Source organism: Zalophus californianus, chromosome 10 (assembly GCF_009762305.2).
Source record: "Zalophus californianus isolate mZalCal1 chromosome 10, mZalCal1.pri.v2, whole genome shotgun sequence".
NCBI lineage: Eukaryota > Metazoa > Chordata > Mammalia > Carnivora > Otariidae > Zalophus > Zalophus californianus.
Window position 1 is genome coordinate 61,400,256 of NC_045604.1, and position 21,124 is coordinate 61,421,379.

At 39.0% G+C, this 21,124-nt stretch overlaps 1 protein-coding gene across 6 annotated transcripts in view; it reads left to right on the forward strand.

Moving 5' to 3' along the window:
* Positions 1-21,124, forward strand: part of WDR64 (WD repeat domain 64) — a 153,832-nt gene that overhangs the window by 108,386 nt on the left and 24,322 nt on the right. For all 6 annotated transcript variants that reach the window (XR_003523036.2, XM_027611248.2, XM_027611249.2 and 3 more), the window contains 5 exons: positions 822-923; positions 1,992-2,061; positions 3,265-3,301; positions 4,043-4,182; positions 5,803-5,908. Coding sequence is in view for 5 of the 6 variants with exons in the window: in XM_027611248.2 (XP_027467049.2) it covers positions 822-923; positions 1,992-2,061; positions 3,265-3,301; positions 4,043-4,182; positions 5,803-5,908 (455 nt within the window). In the remaining variant the exon portion in view is untranslated. The remainder of the gene's footprint in view (positions 1-821; positions 924-1,991; positions 2,062-3,264; positions 3,302-4,042; positions 4,183-5,802; positions 5,909-21,124) is intronic.

Sequence of the window (21,124 nt, forward strand, 5' to 3'; positions counted from 1 at the left end):
ACTGGAAATTGTTCTTCCTGATTACTAACCATGTGGCTCATCCACACAACTGAAGTATCCAAAAAGTTTGAGCTCCACACGTCCTCAAGCTCACAGGCCCTTCTTCAGAGCTTGCTTCACTCCATCACTTATCAGTCCAAATTAGCAGAGGCAATTTCCACTAAAGAAAAGGAACGTTCCACTCCAAGATCTATTTTCAGTAAAAAATGTTAAGTGTGACTTTAGGAGCCAAGCATGAAGTACCAGTCTAGGCCGTTTAGGGATTATCACTGTGCTCCCAGGAACCAGCCCAGAAAGGTGTATGGTTTGTTGGAAGCTGGGTCAATGGGAGATGAGCAACTAGAATTGTATAATCACTGAATTACCAGCTCGTCTTCTTCACTCAATTTTAAGCTCCTTGAGGTTAGTAGCCCTATTTTATTCAAATTTGTCACTTGACTTACTCAAAGAGTAAAATTCTATTCTTAAACTTCCTGAGACTTTGAGGAGAATATATATAAGCCCACTCTTACTTACAATTAGGCTGACTAGACCAACTAATTGGACTAAAAGACATTTATTTATTTATTTATCTATTTATTTATTTATTTATTTTTATTTTATTTCATTTTGGATTAAAAGACTTTTAAACACTGAATGGTCATGTTGTTACACAGGGTCTCATCAGGAAGATGGGTTCCAACTCTATACCTTTGGGTTTTCTCTTCATGTTCGATAGTATCAATGTTGCAGGAGTTGATTAGCTCTGCATGGGATGTATGATATAAGTAATGTAAGTTGCCTAACTTGTGTTTATTATGTGAATGTGTGTTTACTTCCAGGTACAGACCTGAAGATTGCTTCACTGTGGACCCTGATTTGGATCCCAAACGCTTTAGAATTAACAACATACTGTTCCTCTTTCGATCCCCTGAATGTGCAAGGTAACTCAGTACTTACTGATCAAGAAATACTGTCTGGGATGTATATAGGCGATGTAAAAAGAGTTCTATTTATCCCAGCACTAAGGAAGCTACAACTGAGGGAAGACATAAGTTGGGTGCACTACTTGGCTTAAGCTTTCTTCCCTGTTGTTGTCTTTTGTAGGTGGGTGGTCCCTAGGGATCTGATTTGCTGTGGGGTGTCCTAATTTCCCTTACCACCTTAGTCTCACAACAATTTCTACACCAGTAGAAGAGATAGAAAATGCTCACTTGACCACACTGTGGCCAAAATCTAATTCTGTGAGCACTGACATGAGGCAGAAGGAAGAACTTGCTGGGCAAATATGAAAGATCCACTGCAGCAGGTGTCATATGGCATCTACTGAAATTGATCTGTCTCCATCCCTTTCTGAGGCAGCAGGGCATTGTTTATTAAATATTTAGGAAAAGTTATTTTTCCTCTTTAGATATGCTTGAAACCTCTGATTTTCAGGCAACACGTTATAGTAAACATATCTCTGGGAAGAAATCAAAAGCAGCAGTGAGCCAGCATATAGCACCTTCCCTACCACTTGACTTGAAATTGCCTTATCGAGACTTATTTTTGAACACTTGTTCCATATCGATGCCTGCACCAGAACCTAAGCCACTTTCCAGCCCATTCTAGTATAGCACTACCGAGACGGACCAGGCCAGGACTGGATACTGTAAGAGCAGAAGTTAGCCGGGCTTCCCACGTGCCTGCCTCCAACCCACTTCCTGCCATTTCAGTATCAGCTTCCAGGACTAAATCTAGCCTGAGCTTTGGGACTGGGCAGAATGTTATTTCCCAGACCCAGGCAACAATAAATCTTAATTACCAAGGCTCCCCAACAGTATCTACCAATATCGGACAGATGAATGTTGTAACATGAGATATAAGGTGTGATTTGTGTCTTAAGGAAGTGGCTCAGTACGCACAGATGTTGAAAGAAACAACCTACTGAAATTAAAGCAGAGAAGAGCACACTTTGGGTGTGATGGAATATCTTAACTTTCCTTCCTTGGGCTTCCTCCCTCTCCATGTAGGAGATCGAGTCAGGATTCCGTGTGCTCTTCGTCTCAATGTGATTCTAGTAAAGGTCCACAGAGTAACAAGGTAAGCAAGAAATAGAGTATATCTTCCCGTTACACACAGTGTTGATTAAAAAATAGTGATTTGTCCATTTGAGCCCATCCTTTGACAGAAGGTCAAGGTGGAAAAATTCTGTGTATACATGTGCATGTAAAAACTTGTTTTCCTGAAAAACAATGTCTAAACTGTGTTCATCTTTTATTTCCCGTATTTTCAAGGCTTTGAAAATATATCTGCAAATAATCGACACATACTCACAAATAAAATAAATTACATGTGCTGCTTTTACATTTCTGAAATAATAAAGCAATTCCAGGCAATCTCTTTTGCTAAAAAGTATCACACACATTTCACAACACACCTTTAATGCCCTGGTTTTCAAACTCTGTTCTCAGTCCCAGTTTTATAGATTTTACACATTATATCTCTAGTAGGATTTTGTTTAAAGAAAACTTTTTACTGCAAAACTTGTTTTATAACCACTAGTTTCCTGAAAAGAATAAATGTACAAGGATGTAAGAGTCAGACAGACTTACACTTGAGTCCAAGTGCTTCTTTTATTTTCTGATTAGCTTTAGAGACATCACCTAACCTCTGAGTTTCTGTTTCTTTGTCAGTAAAAAGGGAATAACAAAGCCTAACTCGCAGGGCTGCTAAGAGAATTAGAGATCACATACACCAAGAACATGGCTTGCTTTACACATGTGGTTACTCTCATTATTATGCCCTGCTTGAGCCAGGAGAATGTTATTGCAGATACCCTGTTTGTGAACATGATGATCTCTGCGATACATTTTTTCAGAAGAATTAATTCAAAAAAAACTTTAAAAGTATGCTTAGAAATGTAAATTTGACAGAGAACAAACTGGTGGTTGCCAGTGGGGAGGGGAATGGAGGATGGGCAAAATGGGTGAAGGGGAGAGGGAGGGACAGGCTTCCAGTTGTAGAATGAATAAGTCACAGGAAGAAAAGATACAGCATACAGAATATAGTCAAATGGTATGGGAATGGCATTGTATGGGGACAGATGTGGTGAGTGTAGCATAAAGACTTGCCTAGTTGCAAGCAACTAAAGCAACAACGTAGCATTGTGTGTCAACTATACCCCAATTACTAAAAAATTTTAAAAAAAGGCATATGAGTTCCCCTGAAAAATCTACTCACCCAGTATATCCCATTTCCTTACAATGTCATAGAAATACTTTCTCGTTTTCTCCCCTAATTCAGGGAAGCAAGCAGAGCATACATGACAATGAGGTTAAAGGTCAGTATGAAATCACCTCTCTTCTTTGTAACAATTCCTTTGCAATAGGGAGTTGAGGCTGTAGAATACAGTATATTCTCTGTTTTAAAATAGATTTTATTTATTTATTTGAGAGAGAGAGAGAGAGCACGAGTCGGGGGGGGGGGGGGAGAGCAGAGAGAAAGGGACAAGCAGACTCCAACGCAGGGCTTGATCCCAGGACCCTGAGATCATGACCTGAGCCAAAGTCAAGAGTTGGATGCTTAACCTACTGAGCCACCCAGGCGACCCTACCATATATTCTTTTTGTGACTAAATGTTGAGGTATAAGATTCTGTAGTCAAAGAGGCAGAATTTCCATTTTTAAATACAAATTCTAGATTTTTAAAAATCCAATGCATTACTGAGCTTCTTAGTCTTCAGCCCATTTTCCTAAAACTTACACTAGATTCATAAGCCATTTTGGATGTGTAAGACTTACACTGGATGTGTATCGACTTTTAGCTGTTAAATACAGGGCAGAGGTTTTTGTAATAGGGTCAAAAATAAACTCTTTAGGCTTTTCCAGTGATCCAAGATTCTATTTGTTAATGCTTTTTTGTTCTCTGCCTTGAGTGAAGTTCGCTGGGGTTGAAAAACATGTTCTAGGGAAAAGAATGTGTTGGTTTTCTGTTTTCCTACCTGCCTCCTCTTTCATGTTCTATAAAATTTGGAATTCCAAGTATTGCAGACACCCACGGTAGCTCATTAACTTTTCTGTAGGTGAGAAAACTGATGTCACAGCGGGAGAGCAACAGCTGGTGGACAAAAAACAACCTGGGGACACCAGTGTAATTGATACTCAGCCGCCTGTCATTGTCACTGCTCATGAGGATGGACACCTTCGCTTTTGGACTATGGAGGTGATGGGGCCCATTGTTTACCTGGAGCAGCAGAGAATGAGAAAGATAAGAAGTAGTACTGAATGAATCCTAGCCTTCTAAGGTTCCAGAGAGCATCCAATTCTAGAATTTTTCAACCTTCTAGCCAAATTGCTGGTTTTGCAGCCTGCTCCCTGAAAGTGCTACTCAAACTTCACAGTAGGCCACTTTGTAACTCAAGAGGTCAAAACTGCTAAGTTAACTATTTCCAATTTATCTTTTCCTGTTTTTTTTTTTTTTAAGATTTTATTTTCAGGGGCACCTGGGTGGCTCAGTCATTAAGTGTCTGCCTTCAGCTCAGGTCATGATCCCAGGGTCCTGGGATCGAGCCCCACATCAGGCTCTCTGCTCAGTGGGAAGCTTGCTTCTCCCTCTCCCACTTCCCCTGCTTGTGTTCCCTCTCTCTCTGTCTCTCTTTGTGTCAAATAAATAAATAAAATCTTAAAAAAAAAAAGATTTTATTTAAAAATAATCTTTACACCCAATGTGGGAATCGAACTTATAACCCCAAGATCAAGAGTCACATGCTCTACAGACTGAGCCAGCCAGGCACCCCTAATCTCTCTTTTCTTTAGATTGAGCTATGATTACATGCCATTAAATATTTCATTGTATATGTAAATAATATTAGAGGATATTAATGATGTATTCCAGTAAAGGAATATAAGAGCCCTCAAATGTTGAATATTTATAAATTTTTAGTTATCCAAGCTATTGGAATAAGTCATTACATCGTACTGTGTGTCCTTAAATATTTTACAATGAAAAAATAACTTTTATTTACCAGAAGGTTTAAAATGACTTAGAGCAGAGGATGGTGGAGTTTAAAATTAGGAAGACAGACATGATGGAAGGAAGGATCTTGAGTAGACTTGGTGACGACGAAATCATTAGGCAAGTGGGAAACCCAGGAAAGAGCAACTGTTTTGTATGGCAGACTGTGAGACCCAACATCACGGAACAGCACAGATCTCTGCTGGACAAAACTTCCAAGTCTATCTGTAGCTTTTAGTGCTCAGTGGGAAACCTTTGGTTTGAAAATATGAACTATTAATAACTTTCCCTCAGAGTATCGAGATATTGGAGCAATGCCAAAATAGGAGAGAGAAATAGAAAAAAGGTTAGATCCAAGTAAATCTCAGGAAACGAGTAGCAGATGCAAATTCTTTGTTCAGAAGTGTGGAGGTTTATTCTCTTAAGACAGTTCCTGTGGAAGTGCTTCTTGGTGCTGACTTATCCTAGGCACCGAAAAACAATCTGCTGAATTTGAATCTCTTACAGAAATGTTTGTTTAGAAGGAGAACATGTACCTGAAAAAGAGGTCTGAGGAAGTGCATGGAAACGGTCATAGGAAGTGTAAGAAAAACTCCCAAGTACAGCGGTGGTCTGTAATAATCAGAGTCTGTTGTTCTCAATTCATAGTTGTTACATCTTTAGGAATATTTCATTTCAAGGAAGTCCCTACAAATAGTTTCAGTCTGTTTTTATTACAAGGAATAGAATCATATTCCAGTAGTAGAGATAATTTTAGATGAATTATTTTTAGAGAAATTCAACTCCAGTATTAATATTTTATAGAATTTATTATCATACTTTATTCAGGGAAAACTGCTGAAAAATATGCTGCCTTTCACCAAACATTCTGCCATTTCTCTGACGTCGCTATATACGGATTCATGCACCAGGGTACTTCTGACCGGGAATGTGGGTGAGTCATACTCAGGGAGTCAGCCACGGGTATGTCCACCACCTACATGACATAAAGATGGAAGTAGGACAATACATGACATTTATTGAAACAAGAGACAAAGAAGGATGCTTCAGCGTGAGAGTGTTATGAATCGCTTGATGAATAAATACAACATTGAATGAATGTCATGAGAACCTACTCCATTCCCAGCTCCTTATTTAAAGCACTACATTCTATTTATTTTTCCATCTTTAAATGGGGTACAGGACTACCTATTCCCTCACCTTACATATTGGGAAGAATGTAAAGTTTTCATTTTTAATCTTGAAAGAGATTAAATTGCATTAATTTAATTAATCTTGCATTAATCTTCATTATTAAAGGGAGTAATGGCATTAATTAGGAAAGGGATTATTTGTTCTCAATAGGGGACTTTCATATTGATTGTTATAACTCATAGAGTTGGTCTTAACCCTTTCATGTAACACAATTCTCTCTTTTTAAAAAAGATTTTATTTATTTATTTAGAGAGAGTGGGAGACCATGGGGAGGGGCAGAGGGAGAGGGAGAGAACAAGAGAGAATCTTAAGCAGACTCCACGCTTAGTGCAGAGCCCCAAGTGGGGCTTGATCTCACAACCCTGAGATCTTGACCTGAGTGGAAACCAAGAGTCGGACGCTTAATTGACTGAGCCACCCAGGTGCCCCGACAATTCTCTTTCTTAATGCTTTATTTACTTTCTTTAATTTTTTGAATAAATCCTGAATTTTCTTTCTTTTCATCTCTCCCAACTTTGGAAAGATTATGTGTGTGTGTGTGTGCATGCATTTTTAAATTTTACTAGTGTTTACTTTTAAGTTAAAAAAAGAAAAACCTAACCAATTTGTTAGAATTTAGACGGAAACGGCATCTTTTCGGTTAAACAAAAGCTTGGCCCACTTTACCTTTCCTTTTGTTCTACACCCACTCCTTCTCTTATCATTTGCTAATGTAATCTTGAGATTTGCATCCAGATACTGCTGTTACATTAATATTTAAATTTTACATCCTCTCTTTAAAGAACATTGTTCTCATTTCAAAGCTTATTTTACAAAAGTCACAACAAACCAGTTTTCAACACCAATTATTTCAGTCTTCTTGAGATTACAGAAAATATTTTTTTATATTCAGTATAATCAGTAGCCTTACAACATTTGTTTACAGTTATCTTTATTTTATCTGGCTTTATTGCTTACCACCTGTTCTATTATACTCCGATATCCTTAGTCTTGGCCTCCATCGCCATAGTTTCTATCATTGTTTCTGTTTACAGCCACCCAGAAGAAAAATCTAAGGTCAAGCAAATTGTATCCCTTTTTAAAAATATTTGCCTGCATATTTTTGCACTAACTTTACGTACTATGGGGTATGTTTTTTCTAGCAAAATACATAGAACTAAAATTTGAAATTATCTACAGAATTCTCAGACCACACCTCTATTAAGGTTACTAATAAGGAACACTTGACTATCATATAACCCTTCTACTTCTTGAGATTTGTGTTTTTTGTTGTGATCTAGAAAACTAGAGAGGGGTAGGTTTGGGATCAAATCCAGCTTCATCTATATTATAATTAAAGATGACTTCTAGATTATGACCTTAGACTTCTTTTTTCTGTGCTGTGGTAGATGTTAAAAGAACTATGTGGGTTGCTATCTAGTCACTGTTTTAGATCAGGCATTCTCAGACATCATTAGTTGTTGCTTTTTTGTTGTTAAATCGCCTTTATTTTTTTAGATCAGTTTTAAATTCACAGAAAAATTCAGTGGAAATTACAGAGTTTCCATACACATCCTGCCCTCACCCTCTCCAACACAAGCCTCCCCCACTTTTTTTTTGAAGATTTATTTATTTATTTGAGAGAGAGAGAGAGAGAGAGAGTGCATGCAGGGAGGCTGGGGGTGAAGGGGCAGAGGGAGAGGGAAAGAAAGTCTCAAGCAGACTCCCTGCTGAGTGTGGAGCCCAATGGAGGCGCTCAATCTCAGGACCCTGAGATCAGACCTGAGCCTTAAACAAGAGTTGGACGCTTAACTGACTGCACCATCCAGGCGTCCCTGGCCTCCCCCACTTCCAATATCCTTCACCAGAGTGGTACGTTTGTTACAACTGATGAATCTACCATGACACAGCATTATCATCCAAAGTGCATAGTTCACACTAGGGTTAAGTCTTGGAGTTGTGTATTCAATGGGCTTTGACAAATGTCTGATGACATGCATCTACCATTATAATACCATAGAGAGTAGTTTCAATAAAAATTCCCTTTGTCCTGCCTATTCTTCCTTCCCTCCTCCCTAACTTCTGGCAATTATTGATCTTTTTATTGCCTCCACAGTTTTGCTTTTTACAGAACGTGATATTGGAAATCCTAGAGTATATAGGCTTTTCAGACTTCTTTTACTTAGAAATACTCATTTAAGTTTCCTCCATGTCTCTTCATGGCTTGATATCTCATTTCTTCTTAGTGCTGAATAAAATTCCATTGTCTGGATACACCACAGTTTATTTATCCATTCACCTACTGGAGGACATCTTGGTCACTTCTAAGTTTTGGCAATAATAAACAAAGCTGCTATAAACAGCTGTGCATATGTTTTTGTGTGGAAAAAGTTTTCAGTGCCTTTGAGTAAATACCAAGGAGCACAACGCTGGATCATATAGTTAAGAGTATGTTTAATTTTGTGAGAAACTGCCAAACTGTCTTCCAAAACAGCTGTGCCATTTGGCATTCCCACCAGAGATGAATGAGAGTCCCTGTTGCTCCACATCCGCATTAGCATTTGGTGTTCTCGATGTTTTGGATTTGGGCCATTCTAAAAGGGATGTAATGGTATCTCCTTGTAGTTTTAACTTGCATTTCTCTAATGACATAAAATGTGGAATAGCTTTTCATACACTTTTTTGCCATCTATATATTTTCTTGGTGAGGGATCTGTGCAGATATTTTGCCCATTTTTTAATCAGGTTGTTTATTTTCTTATTATTGACTTTAAGAGTTCTTGGTATATTTGGGATAAGATATCCCTTTCACAAATATTTTCATATTTATCAGATATGCCTTTCACAAATATTTTCTCCCAGTCTGTGGCTTGTCTTTCTGTTCCCCTGACAGTATCTTTTGCAGAGCAGAACTTTTCAATTTTTAAAGATTTATTTATTCATTTGAGAGAGAGAGAGCACGGAGGAGGGGGGAGACAGAGAGAGAGAGAATCTCCAGCAGACTTCCCACTGAGCGAGGAGACTGACTCGGGGTTTGATCCCAGGACCCTGAGATCATGATCTGAGCCAAAATCAAGAGTTGGATGCTTAACCGATGGAACCACTCAAGCGCCCCTGGATGTTTTCAATTTTAATGAAGTCCAGCTTATCAGTGATTTTGCTCATGGATTCTGACTTTGGTGTTGCCTCTAAAAAGTCATTGCCAAACCTACAGTCATTTAGATTTTCTACTAGTTTTATAGTTATACATGTTACCCTTACAGTTGTTTTGAGCAGGTTTGTTTTTGTGTGTATTTGTATGGGAAAAGTATAAGGTTTATATCTAAATTGAGATTTTTTTTATCATGAATTGGTGTTGAATTTTGTCAACTGCTTTTTCTGTATCTATTGATGTGATCATGTGATTTTTCTTCTTTAGCCTGTTGATGTGATGGATTACATTAGTTGATTTTTAAATGTTGGTCATTACATATAATTTTTTTTTTTTTTTTTTTTAGAGAAAGAGCGCGAGAAGGGGTGGGGGAGTAGGGGCAGAGAGAGAGAGAGAGAATCTCAAGCAGGTTCCGTGCTCAGTATGAAGCCCAACTCAGGACTCGATTCCAGGATCATGACCTGAGCTAATACCTCTTGGATTCAATTTGCTAATATTTTGTTGGGGGTTTTTACATCTATGTTCATAAGAGCTATTGGTTAATAATAATGAAGCGCTGGCCTCATTGAATAAGTTAAGAAGTATTCCCTTTTGCTTCTATATTCTGGAACAGTTTGTAGAGAATTGGTAAGATTTCTTCCTTAAGTGTGTGCTGGATTCACCATTAAACCCATTTTGACCTAGTGGTTCCTGTTTAGGAATATTATTAATTACTTTAATTTCTTTAATAATATAGACCTATTCAGATTACCTATTTCTTCTTGTGTGAGTTTTGGCAGATTGTATCTTTCAAGGAATTGGTCCATTTCATTTGGGTTATTAAATTTGTGGGCATAGAATTCATAGTATTTCTTTATTATCCTCTCAATTCCCCTGATATTTTTTTTTCTTAGTTAGCCTGGCTAGAAGTTTATCAATTTTATTGATCTTTTTAAAGAACCAGCTTTTGGGGGCACCTGGGTGGCTCAGTCGGTTAAGTGTCTGCCTTTGGCTCAGGTCATGATCCCAGGGTCCTGCCCCTTCCCGTGCTTGTGCTCTCTCGCATGCTCTCTCTCTCTCTGTCAAATAAATAAATAAAATCCTGAAAGAAAAAAAAACAACTTTTGGTTTTGTTGATTTTCTCTATTGAGTTCTTATTTTCAGTTTCATTGATTTCTGCTCTGATTTTTATTATTTCTCTCCTTCTGCTTACTTTGGATTAATTTGCTCTTTTTTACCTAGTCCTAAAGCGGCAGCTTAGATTTTAGATCTTTTTTTTCTAACATGTGCATATAAATTGCCTTGTAAGCACTGTTTCTGCTGCTTCCCTGAAATTTTGATGTCATATTTTCACTTTTATTTAGTTGAAATTATTTAAAGATTTCTCTTGAGATTTTTTCTAAGATCTATTATTTAGAAGTATGTTGTTTCATCTCTACTTATTCTGGGATTTTCCAGCTCTCTTTTTCTTATTGATTTCCAATCTATTCTATTGTAGTCTGAGGGCATTCATTATATGATTTCTATTATTTCAAATTTGTTAGGGTATAATTTATGGTCCAGGATGTGGTCTATGTTGGTGAATGTTCCATGAGAGCTTGAGATTAATATGTGTTGGATGCAGCAGTCTATAGATATCAATTGTATCTAGTTGACTGATGGTGTTTTTAAGTTCGACTCTGTCCTTACTGATTTTCTGCCTGCTGGATCTGTCCATTTCTCATGTCAATTTCTCATAGAAGAGTGCTGAAGTTTCCAACTATAAAAGTGCATTATCTGTTTCTCCTTGCAGTTGTGTTGGTTTTCACTCCACATATCTTGACACTGTGATGTTAGGCATGTACATGTTAAGGAGTGTGGTCTTCTTGGAGAATTGACCCCTTTATCATTATGTAATGCCCCTAATTATCCCTGCTAATTTCTCTTACTCTGAAGTCTTCTCTGTTTGAAATGTAGCTGCTCTTGCTTTCTTTTGATTAGCATTAACATGGTAAATCTTTCTCTATCCCTTTACTTTTAATCTATATGTGTCCTTACATATAAACTGGATTTCCTGTAAGCAACATAGACATTGGGTATTGTTTTTTAATCCATTCTGACAACCTCAGTCTAAGTGGTTTACTTAGACTGTTGACATCTAAAGTGATTATTGGTATAGTTGAATTATATCTATCAGATTTCTTACTATTTTATATTTGTTACCCTTGTTTTTTGTTCTTAGTTTTGTCTTTCACTCTCTTTCTGCCTTTTGTGGTTTTAAGTGAACATTTTATATCATTCCACTTTCTCTTAGCTTACCACTTATATATCTTTTTAAATTTTTTGAGTGGTTTCCCTAGTTTGAAATATACATTTACAACTAATTCATGTTCACTTTCAAACAACACTACACCACCTCACTGGCAGTACAATACCTTATAATAACAAAGTATTCCTAATTTCTCCCTCCCATCCCTTGTGTCATAGCTGTTATTCATTTCAAGTATCTATAAGTTACAATCTTCAGATATATTGTTGATTTACTGCTTTAAATAAACTGCTGTTAGTTTTTATTTATTTTCACTTATTCCTTCTATTATGATCTTCTTTATATAAATCTGAAATTCTTACCTATATCATTTTCCTTCTCTTTTAAGAACTTATTTTAGGGAATGCCTAAGTGGCCCAGTCGGTTAACCTTCTGCCTTCGTCTCGGGTTGTGATCCCAGAGTCCTGGGATCAAGTCCAATATTGGGCTCTTTGTTCAGCGGGGAACCTGGTTCTCCCTCTGCTATTCCCCCTGCTTGTGCTTGCTCTCTCTCTTTCTGACAAATAAATAAATAAAATCTTAAAAAAAGAACCTCTCTTAATATTTTTTTTGAAAAGATTTTATTTATTTATTTGAGAGAGAAAGAACATGAGCAGGGGAGGGGGAGGGGCAGAGGAGAGGAAGAAACAGGCTCCCTGTTGAGCAAGGATCGCAATAAGAGACTTGATCCCAGGACTCTGGGATCATGAACCCAGCCCAAGGCAGACGCTAAACCAACTGAGCCACCCAGGCTTCCCGAGAACTTCTTTTAATATTCCTTGCAAGGCTGCTTGTTTCTGTTTGTCTGGGAAAGTCTGTATCATTCCTTCATTTTTTTTATTTTTTTATTGTTATGTTAATCACCATACATTACATCATGAGTTTTTGATGTAGTGTTCCATGATTCATTGTTTGTGCATAACACCCACTACTCCACGCAGAACGTGCCCTCTTTAATACCCATCACCAGGCTAACCCATCCCCGCACCCCCCTCCCCTCTAGAAACCTCAGTTTGTTTTTCAGAGTCCATCATCCCTCATGGTTCGTCTCCCCCTCCGACTTACTCCCCTTCATTCTTCCCCTCCTGCAATCTTCTTCTTTTTTTCTTTTTCTTAACATATATTGCATTATTTGTTTCAGAAGTACAGATCTGTGATTCAACAGTCTTGCACAATTCACAGCGCTCACCATAGCACATACCCTCCCCAATGTCTGTCACCCAGCCACCCCATCCCTCCCACCTCCCACCACTCCAGCAACCCTCAGTTTGTTTCCTGAGGTTAAAAATTCCTTATATCAGTGAGTTCATATGAAACATGTCTTTCTCTGATTGACTTATTTCACTCAGCATAACACCCTCCAGTTCCATCCATGTCATTGCAAATGGCAAGATCTCATTCCTTTTGATGGCTGCATAATATTCCATTGTGAATCTGTACCAAATCTTCTTTATCCATTCATCTGGCGATGGACAACTTGGCTCTTTCCACAGTCTGGCGACTGTGGACATTGCTGCTATAAACATTGGGGTGCACGTACCCCTTTGGATCCCTACATTTGTATCTTTGGGGTAAATACCCAGTAGTGCAATTGCTGGGTCGTATGGTAGCTCTATTTTCAACTTTTTGAGGAACCTCCATACTGTTTTCCAGAGTGGCTGTACCAGCTTGCATTCCCACCAACAGTGTAGGAGGGTTCCCCTTTCTCCACATCCCCACCAACATCTGTCGTTTCCTGAGGTGTTAACTAGCCATTCTGACTGGTGTGAGGTACTATCTCATTGAGGTTTTGATTTGGATTTCCCTGATGCCGAGCCATGTTGAGCACTTTTTCATGTGTCTGCTGGCCATTTGGATGTCTTCTTTGGAAAAATGTCTGTTCATGTCTTCTGCCCATTTCTTGATTGGATCATTGGTTCTTTGGGTGTTGAGATTGATATGTTCTTTATAGATTTTGGATCCTAGCCCTTTATCTGATATGTCATTTGCAAATATTTTCTCCCATTCTGTCGGTTGTCTTTTGGTTTTGTGGACTGTTTCTTTTGCTGTGCAAAAGCTTTTTATCTTGATGAAATCCCAATAGTTCATTTTTGCCCTTGCTTCCCTTGCCTTTGGCGATGTTTCTAGGAAGAAGTTGCTGTGGCTGAGATCGAAGAAGTTGCTGCCTGTGTTCTCCTTTAGGATTTTGATGGACTCCTGTCTCACGTTTAGGTCTTTCAACCATTTGGAGTCTATTTTTGTGTGTGGTGTAAGGAAATGGTCCAGTTTCATTCTTCTGCATGTGGCTGTCCAGTTTTCCCAACACCATTTATTGAAGAGACTGTCTTTTTTCCATTGGACATTCTTTCCTGCTTTGTCAAAGATGAGTTGACCATAGAGTTGAGGGTCCATTTCTGAGCTCTCTATTCTGTTCCATTGATCGATGTGTCTGTTTTTGTGCCAGTACCATACTGTCTTGATGATGACAGCTTTGTAATAGAGCCGGAAGTCCGGAATTGTGATGCCGCCAGCTTTGCTTTTCTTTTTCAAGATTCCTCTGGCTATTCGGGGTCTCTTCTGGTTCCATACAAATTTTAGGATTATTTGTTCCATTTCTTTGAAAAAAGTGGATGGTATTTTGATGGGGATTGCATTGAATGTGTCGATTGCTCTAGGTAGCATTGACATCTTCACAATAGTTTTTCTTCCAATCCATGAGCATGGAACGTTTTTCCATTTCTTTGTGTCTTCTTCAATTTTTTCATGAGTATTTTATAGTTTTCTGAGTACAGATCCTTTGCCTCTTTGGTTAAATTTATTCCTAGGTATCTTATGGTTTTGGGTGCAATTGTAAATGGGATCGACTCCTTGATTTGTCTCTCTTCTGTCTTGTTGTTGGTGTATAGGAATGCCACTGATTTCTGTGCATTGATTTTATATCCTGCTACTTTACAGAATTCCTATATGAGTTCTAACAGTTTTGGGGTGGAGTCTTTTGGGTTTTCCACATACAGTATCATATCATCTGCAAAGAGTGAGAGTTTGACTTCCTCTTTGCCGATTTGGATGCTTTGATTTCTTTTTTGTTGTCTGATTGCTGTGGCTACGACTTCTAATACTATGTTGAATAGCAGTGGTGAGAGTGGACATCCCTGCCGCGTTCCTGACCTTAGGGGAAAAGCTCTCAGCTTTTCCCCATTGAGAATGATATTCGCTGTAGGTTTTTCATAGACAGCTTTTATGATATTGAGGTATGTACCCTCAATCCCTATACTCTGAAGAGTTTTGATCAAGAAAGGATGCTGTACTTTGTCAAATGCTTTTTCTGCATCTATTGAGAGGATCCTATGACTCTTGTTCTTTCTTTTGTTAATGTATTGTATCACGTTGATTGATTTGCGGATGTTGAACCAACTTTGCAGCCCAGGGATAAATCCCACTTGGTCATGGTGAATAATCCTTTTAATGTACTGTTGGATCCTAATGGCTAGTATCTTGGTGAGAATTTTTGAATCCATGTTCATCAAGGATATTTGTCTGTAATTCTCCTTTTTGATGGGGTCTTTGTCTGGTTTTGGGATCAAGGTAATGGTGGCCTCATAAAATGAGTTTGGAAGTTTTCGTTCCATTTCTATTTTTTGGAACAGTTTCAGTAGAATAGGTATTAATTCTTCTTTAAATGTCTGATAGAGAGGAGGCGGAGCAAGATGGCAGAGGACTAGGAGACCTAGATTTCGTCTGGTCTAAGGAATTCAGCTGAATAGGGATCAAACCATTCTGAACACCTACGAACTCAACAGGAGATCGAACAGGAGAGTAGCAACAACTCTCTGAACAGAGAAGCGACCACTTACTGGAAGGTAGGACATGCGGAGAAGTGAATCCGAGGCGATATTCGGGAGGATAGACGGCGGGGGAGGGGCCTCCGCCGGCCGCTTCTGGCAAGTGATAGAGCCGCGGAGCACAAAATCTGACCTTTTAGAAGTTGGCTCGGCGGAGGGACGTCGCTCCAGTGGCTAAGCGGGGGGTGGAATCCTCCCGGGACAGTGTGGTCTCAGGACCCTTGGGGTCACAGAGAGACCGGGGGTGCCTGAGTGCGCCAGAGCTCCCAGGTATCGGAGCAGGGAAGCCGGCTGCAGAGACGGAGCTGAGGCGCGGGCTCTCAGCTCGGGGTTGCCATAAACTGTGATCTGCGGCCCAGTCGGGGCACGGCTCCCCCAGCAGGGACCCAACAAGCAGCAGATCCGGGGAGACTCCCCTTCCTTCCCGGGGAGGAGCGGTGCGGGAACGCACTGCAGGGATCTGCGGGGTTTGGAGACTCCGCGCGGGGTCGGGTGCCAGAGATAGCAACGCTCGGTCACAGGCCGGGTGAGCACGGAGTGCGGCCGGAGACCGGGGACACGGAAGTGACTGCTTTTCTCTGGGGGCGCACTGAGGAGCGGGGCCCCGAGTTCTCAGCTCCTCCGAGTGGAGATTGGGAGGCCACAATTTTCACCCTGGTCCTCCAAAGCTGTACCGAGAGCTTGCAGGGAACAAAAGCTCCCGAGAGCAAACTGGAGCAGCTTCCTTAGCCCGGACCGACAAGGGCGGGGCAATTCCGCCTCCAGCAAAGACATTTGGAAACCAAAGCAACAGGCCCCTCCCCCAGAAGAACAGCACGAACAGCCAGCAAGCCAAGACCAAGTTTACCGATCAAGGAGAACGGGAGAACTCCAGCGCTAGAGGAATACTGCACATAGATTCATGGCTTTTTTTTTTTTTTTTTTAACCATGATTCATTATTTCATCAAAGTTAATTTTTGTTGACTTTTTTTTTTATTTTTCTTTTTCCCTTTTTCAACCAACATCTTATAAATCCCTTTTTTTAAAAAAAAAAACATTTTTTATTTTCATTTTTAGAGTCATATTTTATCCCTTCATAGTAGTTACCCTTATTTTTGGCATATATATATTTGTTCTCTCTTTAAAATTTTGAGGTACAGTTTCTTCTAACAGATCAAAATATACCCTAAACCACTAGTGTATGGCTTTGTTCTAGTCTCCTGCCTGATCACATTCTCTCCCTTTTTCCTTTTTTTTTTTTTCTTTCTTAAATCTTCTTTCTTTTTTCAAACAACTTATCTTACCAAGTCCTTTTATAAAATCTTTTATAATTTTCATCTTTACACTCATCTTCCATCCCTTCATTGTATCAACCCTTATTTTGTACATATGTGTCTTGCTTCCTTTAAAATTTTAGGAGGCACTTTTTTCTAACAGACCAAAATACACCCAAAATCTAGTGTGTGGCACTGATCTATGCACTAGCCTGATCATATTTGATCATTTTCTGCCTTTTTTGTATTGTTTTGTTTTTGTTTTTATCTTTTTTTTCTTTTTCTCTTTCTTTTTTCTTTCTTTCCCTTTCTTTTCCCCTGGTTTCAGGTCTTTTCTGATTTGTATACAGTATATTTGCTGGGGACATTGTAAACCTGTTAGCATTTTGTTCTCTCATTCATCTATTCTCCTCTGAACAAAATGACAAGACGAAAGAAATCACCTCAGCAAAAAGAACAAGAGGTAGTACCGTCAGCCAGGGACCTACTTAATACGGACATTAGTACGATGTCAGACCTAGAGTTCAGAATCATGACTTTAAAGATACTAGCTGGGCTTGAAAAAAGCGTGGAAGTTATTAGAGAAACCCTTTCTGGAGAAATAAAAGAACTAAAATCTAACCAAGTCGAAATCAAAAAGGCTATTGATGAGGTGCAATCAAAAATGGGGGCACTAAATGCTAGGATAAATGAGGCAGAAGAGAGAATCAGCGATATAGAAGACCAAATGATGGAAAATAAAGAGGCTGAGAAAAAGAGAGAGAAACAACTACAGGATCATGAGGGCAGAATTCGAGAGATAAGTGATATGATAAGACGAAACAACATTAGAATAATTGGGATCCCAGAAGAAGAAGAGAGAGAGAGGGGGGCAGAAGGTATATTGGAGCAAATTATAGCAGAGAACTTCCCTAATGTGAGGAAGGAAACAGGCATTAAAATCCAGGAGGCACAGAGAACCCCTCTCAAAATCAAAAATAATAGGTCAACACCCTGACATCTAATAGTAAAACTTACGAGTCTCAGAGACAAAGAGAAAATCCTGAAAGCAGCTCGGGAGAAGAGATATGTAACCTACAATGGTAGAAATATTAGATTGGCAACAGACCTATCCACAGAGACCTAGCAGGCCAGAAAGGACTGGCAAGATATCTTCAGAGCACTAAACGAGAAAAATATGCAGCCAAGAATACTATATCCAGCTAGGCTATCATTGAAAATAGAAGGAGAGATAAAAAGCTTCCAGAACAAACAAAAACTAAAGGAATTTGCAAACACGAAACCAGCCCTCCAAGAAATATTGAGAGGGGTCCTCTAAGCAAAGAGAGAACCTAAAAGCAGCAAAGAGCAGAAACGAACACAGACAACAGACAGTTAACAGTCACCTTACAGGTAATACAATGGCACTAAATTCATACCTTTCAATAGTTACCCTGAATGTAAATGGGCTAAATACCCCAATCAAAAGACACAGGCTATCAGATTGGATTAAAAAACAAGACCCATCCATATGCTGTCTGCAAGAGACTCATTTTAGACCCAAAGACACCCCCAGATTGAAAGTGAGGGGGTGGAAAACCATTTACCATGCTAATGGACACCAAAAGAAAGCTGGGGTGGCAATCCTTATATCAGACAAACTAGATTTTAAAACAAAGACTGTAATAAGAGATGAGGAAGGACAATATATCCTACTTAAAGGGTCTCTCCAACAAGAAGATCTAACAATTGTAAATATCTATGCCCCGAACATGGGAGCAGCCAATTATATAAGGCAATTAATAACAAAAGCAAAGAAACACATTGACAACAATACAATAATAGTGGGGGACTTTAACACCCCCCTCACTGAAATGGACAGATCATCTAAGCAAAAGATCAACAAGGAAATAAAGACTTTAAATGACACACTGGACCAAATGGACTTCACAGACATATTCAGAACATTCCATCCCAAAGCAAAGGAATACACATTCTTCTCTAGTGCCCATGGAACATTCTCCAGAATTGATCACATCCTAGGTCACAAATCAGGTCTCAATCGGTACCAAAAGATTGGGATCATTCCCTGCATATTTTCAGACCACAATGCTTTGAAACTAGAACTCAATCACAAGAGGAAAGTCGGAAAGAACTCAAATACATGGAGGCTAAAGAGCATCCTACTAAAGAATGAATGGGTCAACCATGAAATTAAAGAAGAATTAAAAAAATTCATGGAAACCAATGAAAATGAAAACACAACTGTTCAAAATCTTTGGGATACAACAACGGCAGTCCTGAGAGGAAAGTATATAGCAATACAAGCCTTTCTCAAGAAACAAGAAAGGTGTCAAATACACAACCTAACCCTACACCTAAAGGAGCTGGAGAAAGAACAGCAAATAAAGCCTAAACCCAGCAGGAGAAGAGAAATCATAAAGATCAGAGCAGAAATCAATGAACTAGAAACCAAAAGAACAGTAGAACAGATCAACAAAACTAGGAGCTGGTTCTTTGAAAGAATTAACAAGAATAATAAACCCCTGGCCAGACTAATCAAAAAGAAAAGAGAAATGACCCAAATCAACAAAATCATGAATGAAAGAGGAGAGATCACAACCAACACCAAAGAAATACAAACAATTATAAGAACATATTATGAGCAACTCTATGCCAGCAAATTAGATAACCTGGAAGAAATGGGTGCATTCCTAGAGATGTATCAACTACCAAAATTGAACCAGGAAGAAATAGAAAACCTGAACAGACCTATAACCACTAAGGAAATTGAAACAGTCATCAAAAATCTCCCAAGAAACAAAAGCCCAGGGCCAGATGGCTTCCCAGGGGAATTCTATCAGACATTTCAAGAAGACTTAATACCTATTCTCCTGAAAATGTTCCAAAAAATAGAAATGGAAGGGAAACTTCCAAACTCATTTTATGAGGCCAGCATTACCTTGATCCCAAAACCAGACAAAGACCCCATCAAAAAAGAGAATTACAGACCAATATCCTTGATGAACATGGATGCAAAAATTCTCACCAAAATACTAGCCAATAGGATCCAACAGTACATTAAAAGGATTATTCACCACGACCAAGTGGGATTTATTCCTGGGCTGCAAGGCTGGTTCAACATCCGCAAATCAATCAACGTGATACAATACATTAACAAAAGAAAGAACAAGAATCATATGATCCTCTCAATAGATGCAGAAAAAGCATTTGACAAAGTACAGCATCCTTTCTTGATCAAAACTCTTCAGAGTATAGGGATAGAGGGTACATACCTCAATATCATAAAAGCCATCTATGAAAAACCTACAGCGAATATCATTCTCAATGGGGAAAGGCTGAGAGCTTTTCCACTAAGGTCAGGAACGCGGCAGGGATGTCCACTCTCACCACTGCTATTCAACATAGTATTAGAAGTCCTACCACAGCAATTAGACAACAAAAAGAAATCAAAGGCATCCAAATCGGCAAAGAGGAAGTCAAACTCTCACTCTTTGCAGATGATATGATACTGTATGTGGAAAACCCAAAAGACTCCACCCCAAAACTGCTAGAACTCATACAGGAATTCAGTAAAGTAGCAGGATATAAAATCAATGCACAGAAATCAGTGGCATTCCTATACACCAACAACAAGACAGAAGAGAGACAAATCAAGGAGTCGATCCCATTTACAATTGCACCCAAAACCATAAGATACCTAGGAATAAATCTAACCCAAGTGCCAAAGGATCTGTACTCAGAAAACTATAAAATACTCATGAAAGAAATTGAAGAAGACACAAAGAAATGGAAAAACGTTCCATGCTCATGGATTGGGAGAATCAACATTGTGAAGATGTCAATGCTACCTAGAGCAATCGACACATTCAATGCAATCCCCATCAAAATACCATCCACTTTTTTCAAAGAAATGGAACAAATAATCCTAAAATTTGTATGGAACCAGAAGAGACCCAGAATAGCCAGAGGAATAATGAAAAAGAAAAGCAAAGCTGGCGGCATCACAATTCCGGACTTCCAGCTCTATTACAAAGCTGTCATCCTCAAGACAGTATGGTACTGGCACAAAAACAGACACATCGATCAATGGAACAGAATCGAGAGCCCAGAAATGGACCCTCAACTCTATGTTCAACTCATCTTTGACAAAGCAGGAAAGAATGTCCAATGGAAAAGAGACAGTCTCTTCAACAAATGGTGTTGGGAAAATTGGACAGCCACATGCAGAAGAATGAAACTGGACCATTTCCTTACACCACACACAAAAATAGACTCCAAATGGTTGAAAGACCTAAACGTGAGACAGGAGTCCCTCAAAATCCTAAAGGAGAACACAGGTAGCAACCTTTTCAACCTTAGCCGCAGCAACTTCTTCCTAGAAACATCGCCAAAGGCACGGGAAGCCTGGGCAAAAATGAACTATTGGGATTTCATCAAGATAAAAAGCTTTTGCACAGCAAAAGAAACAGTCCACAAAACCAA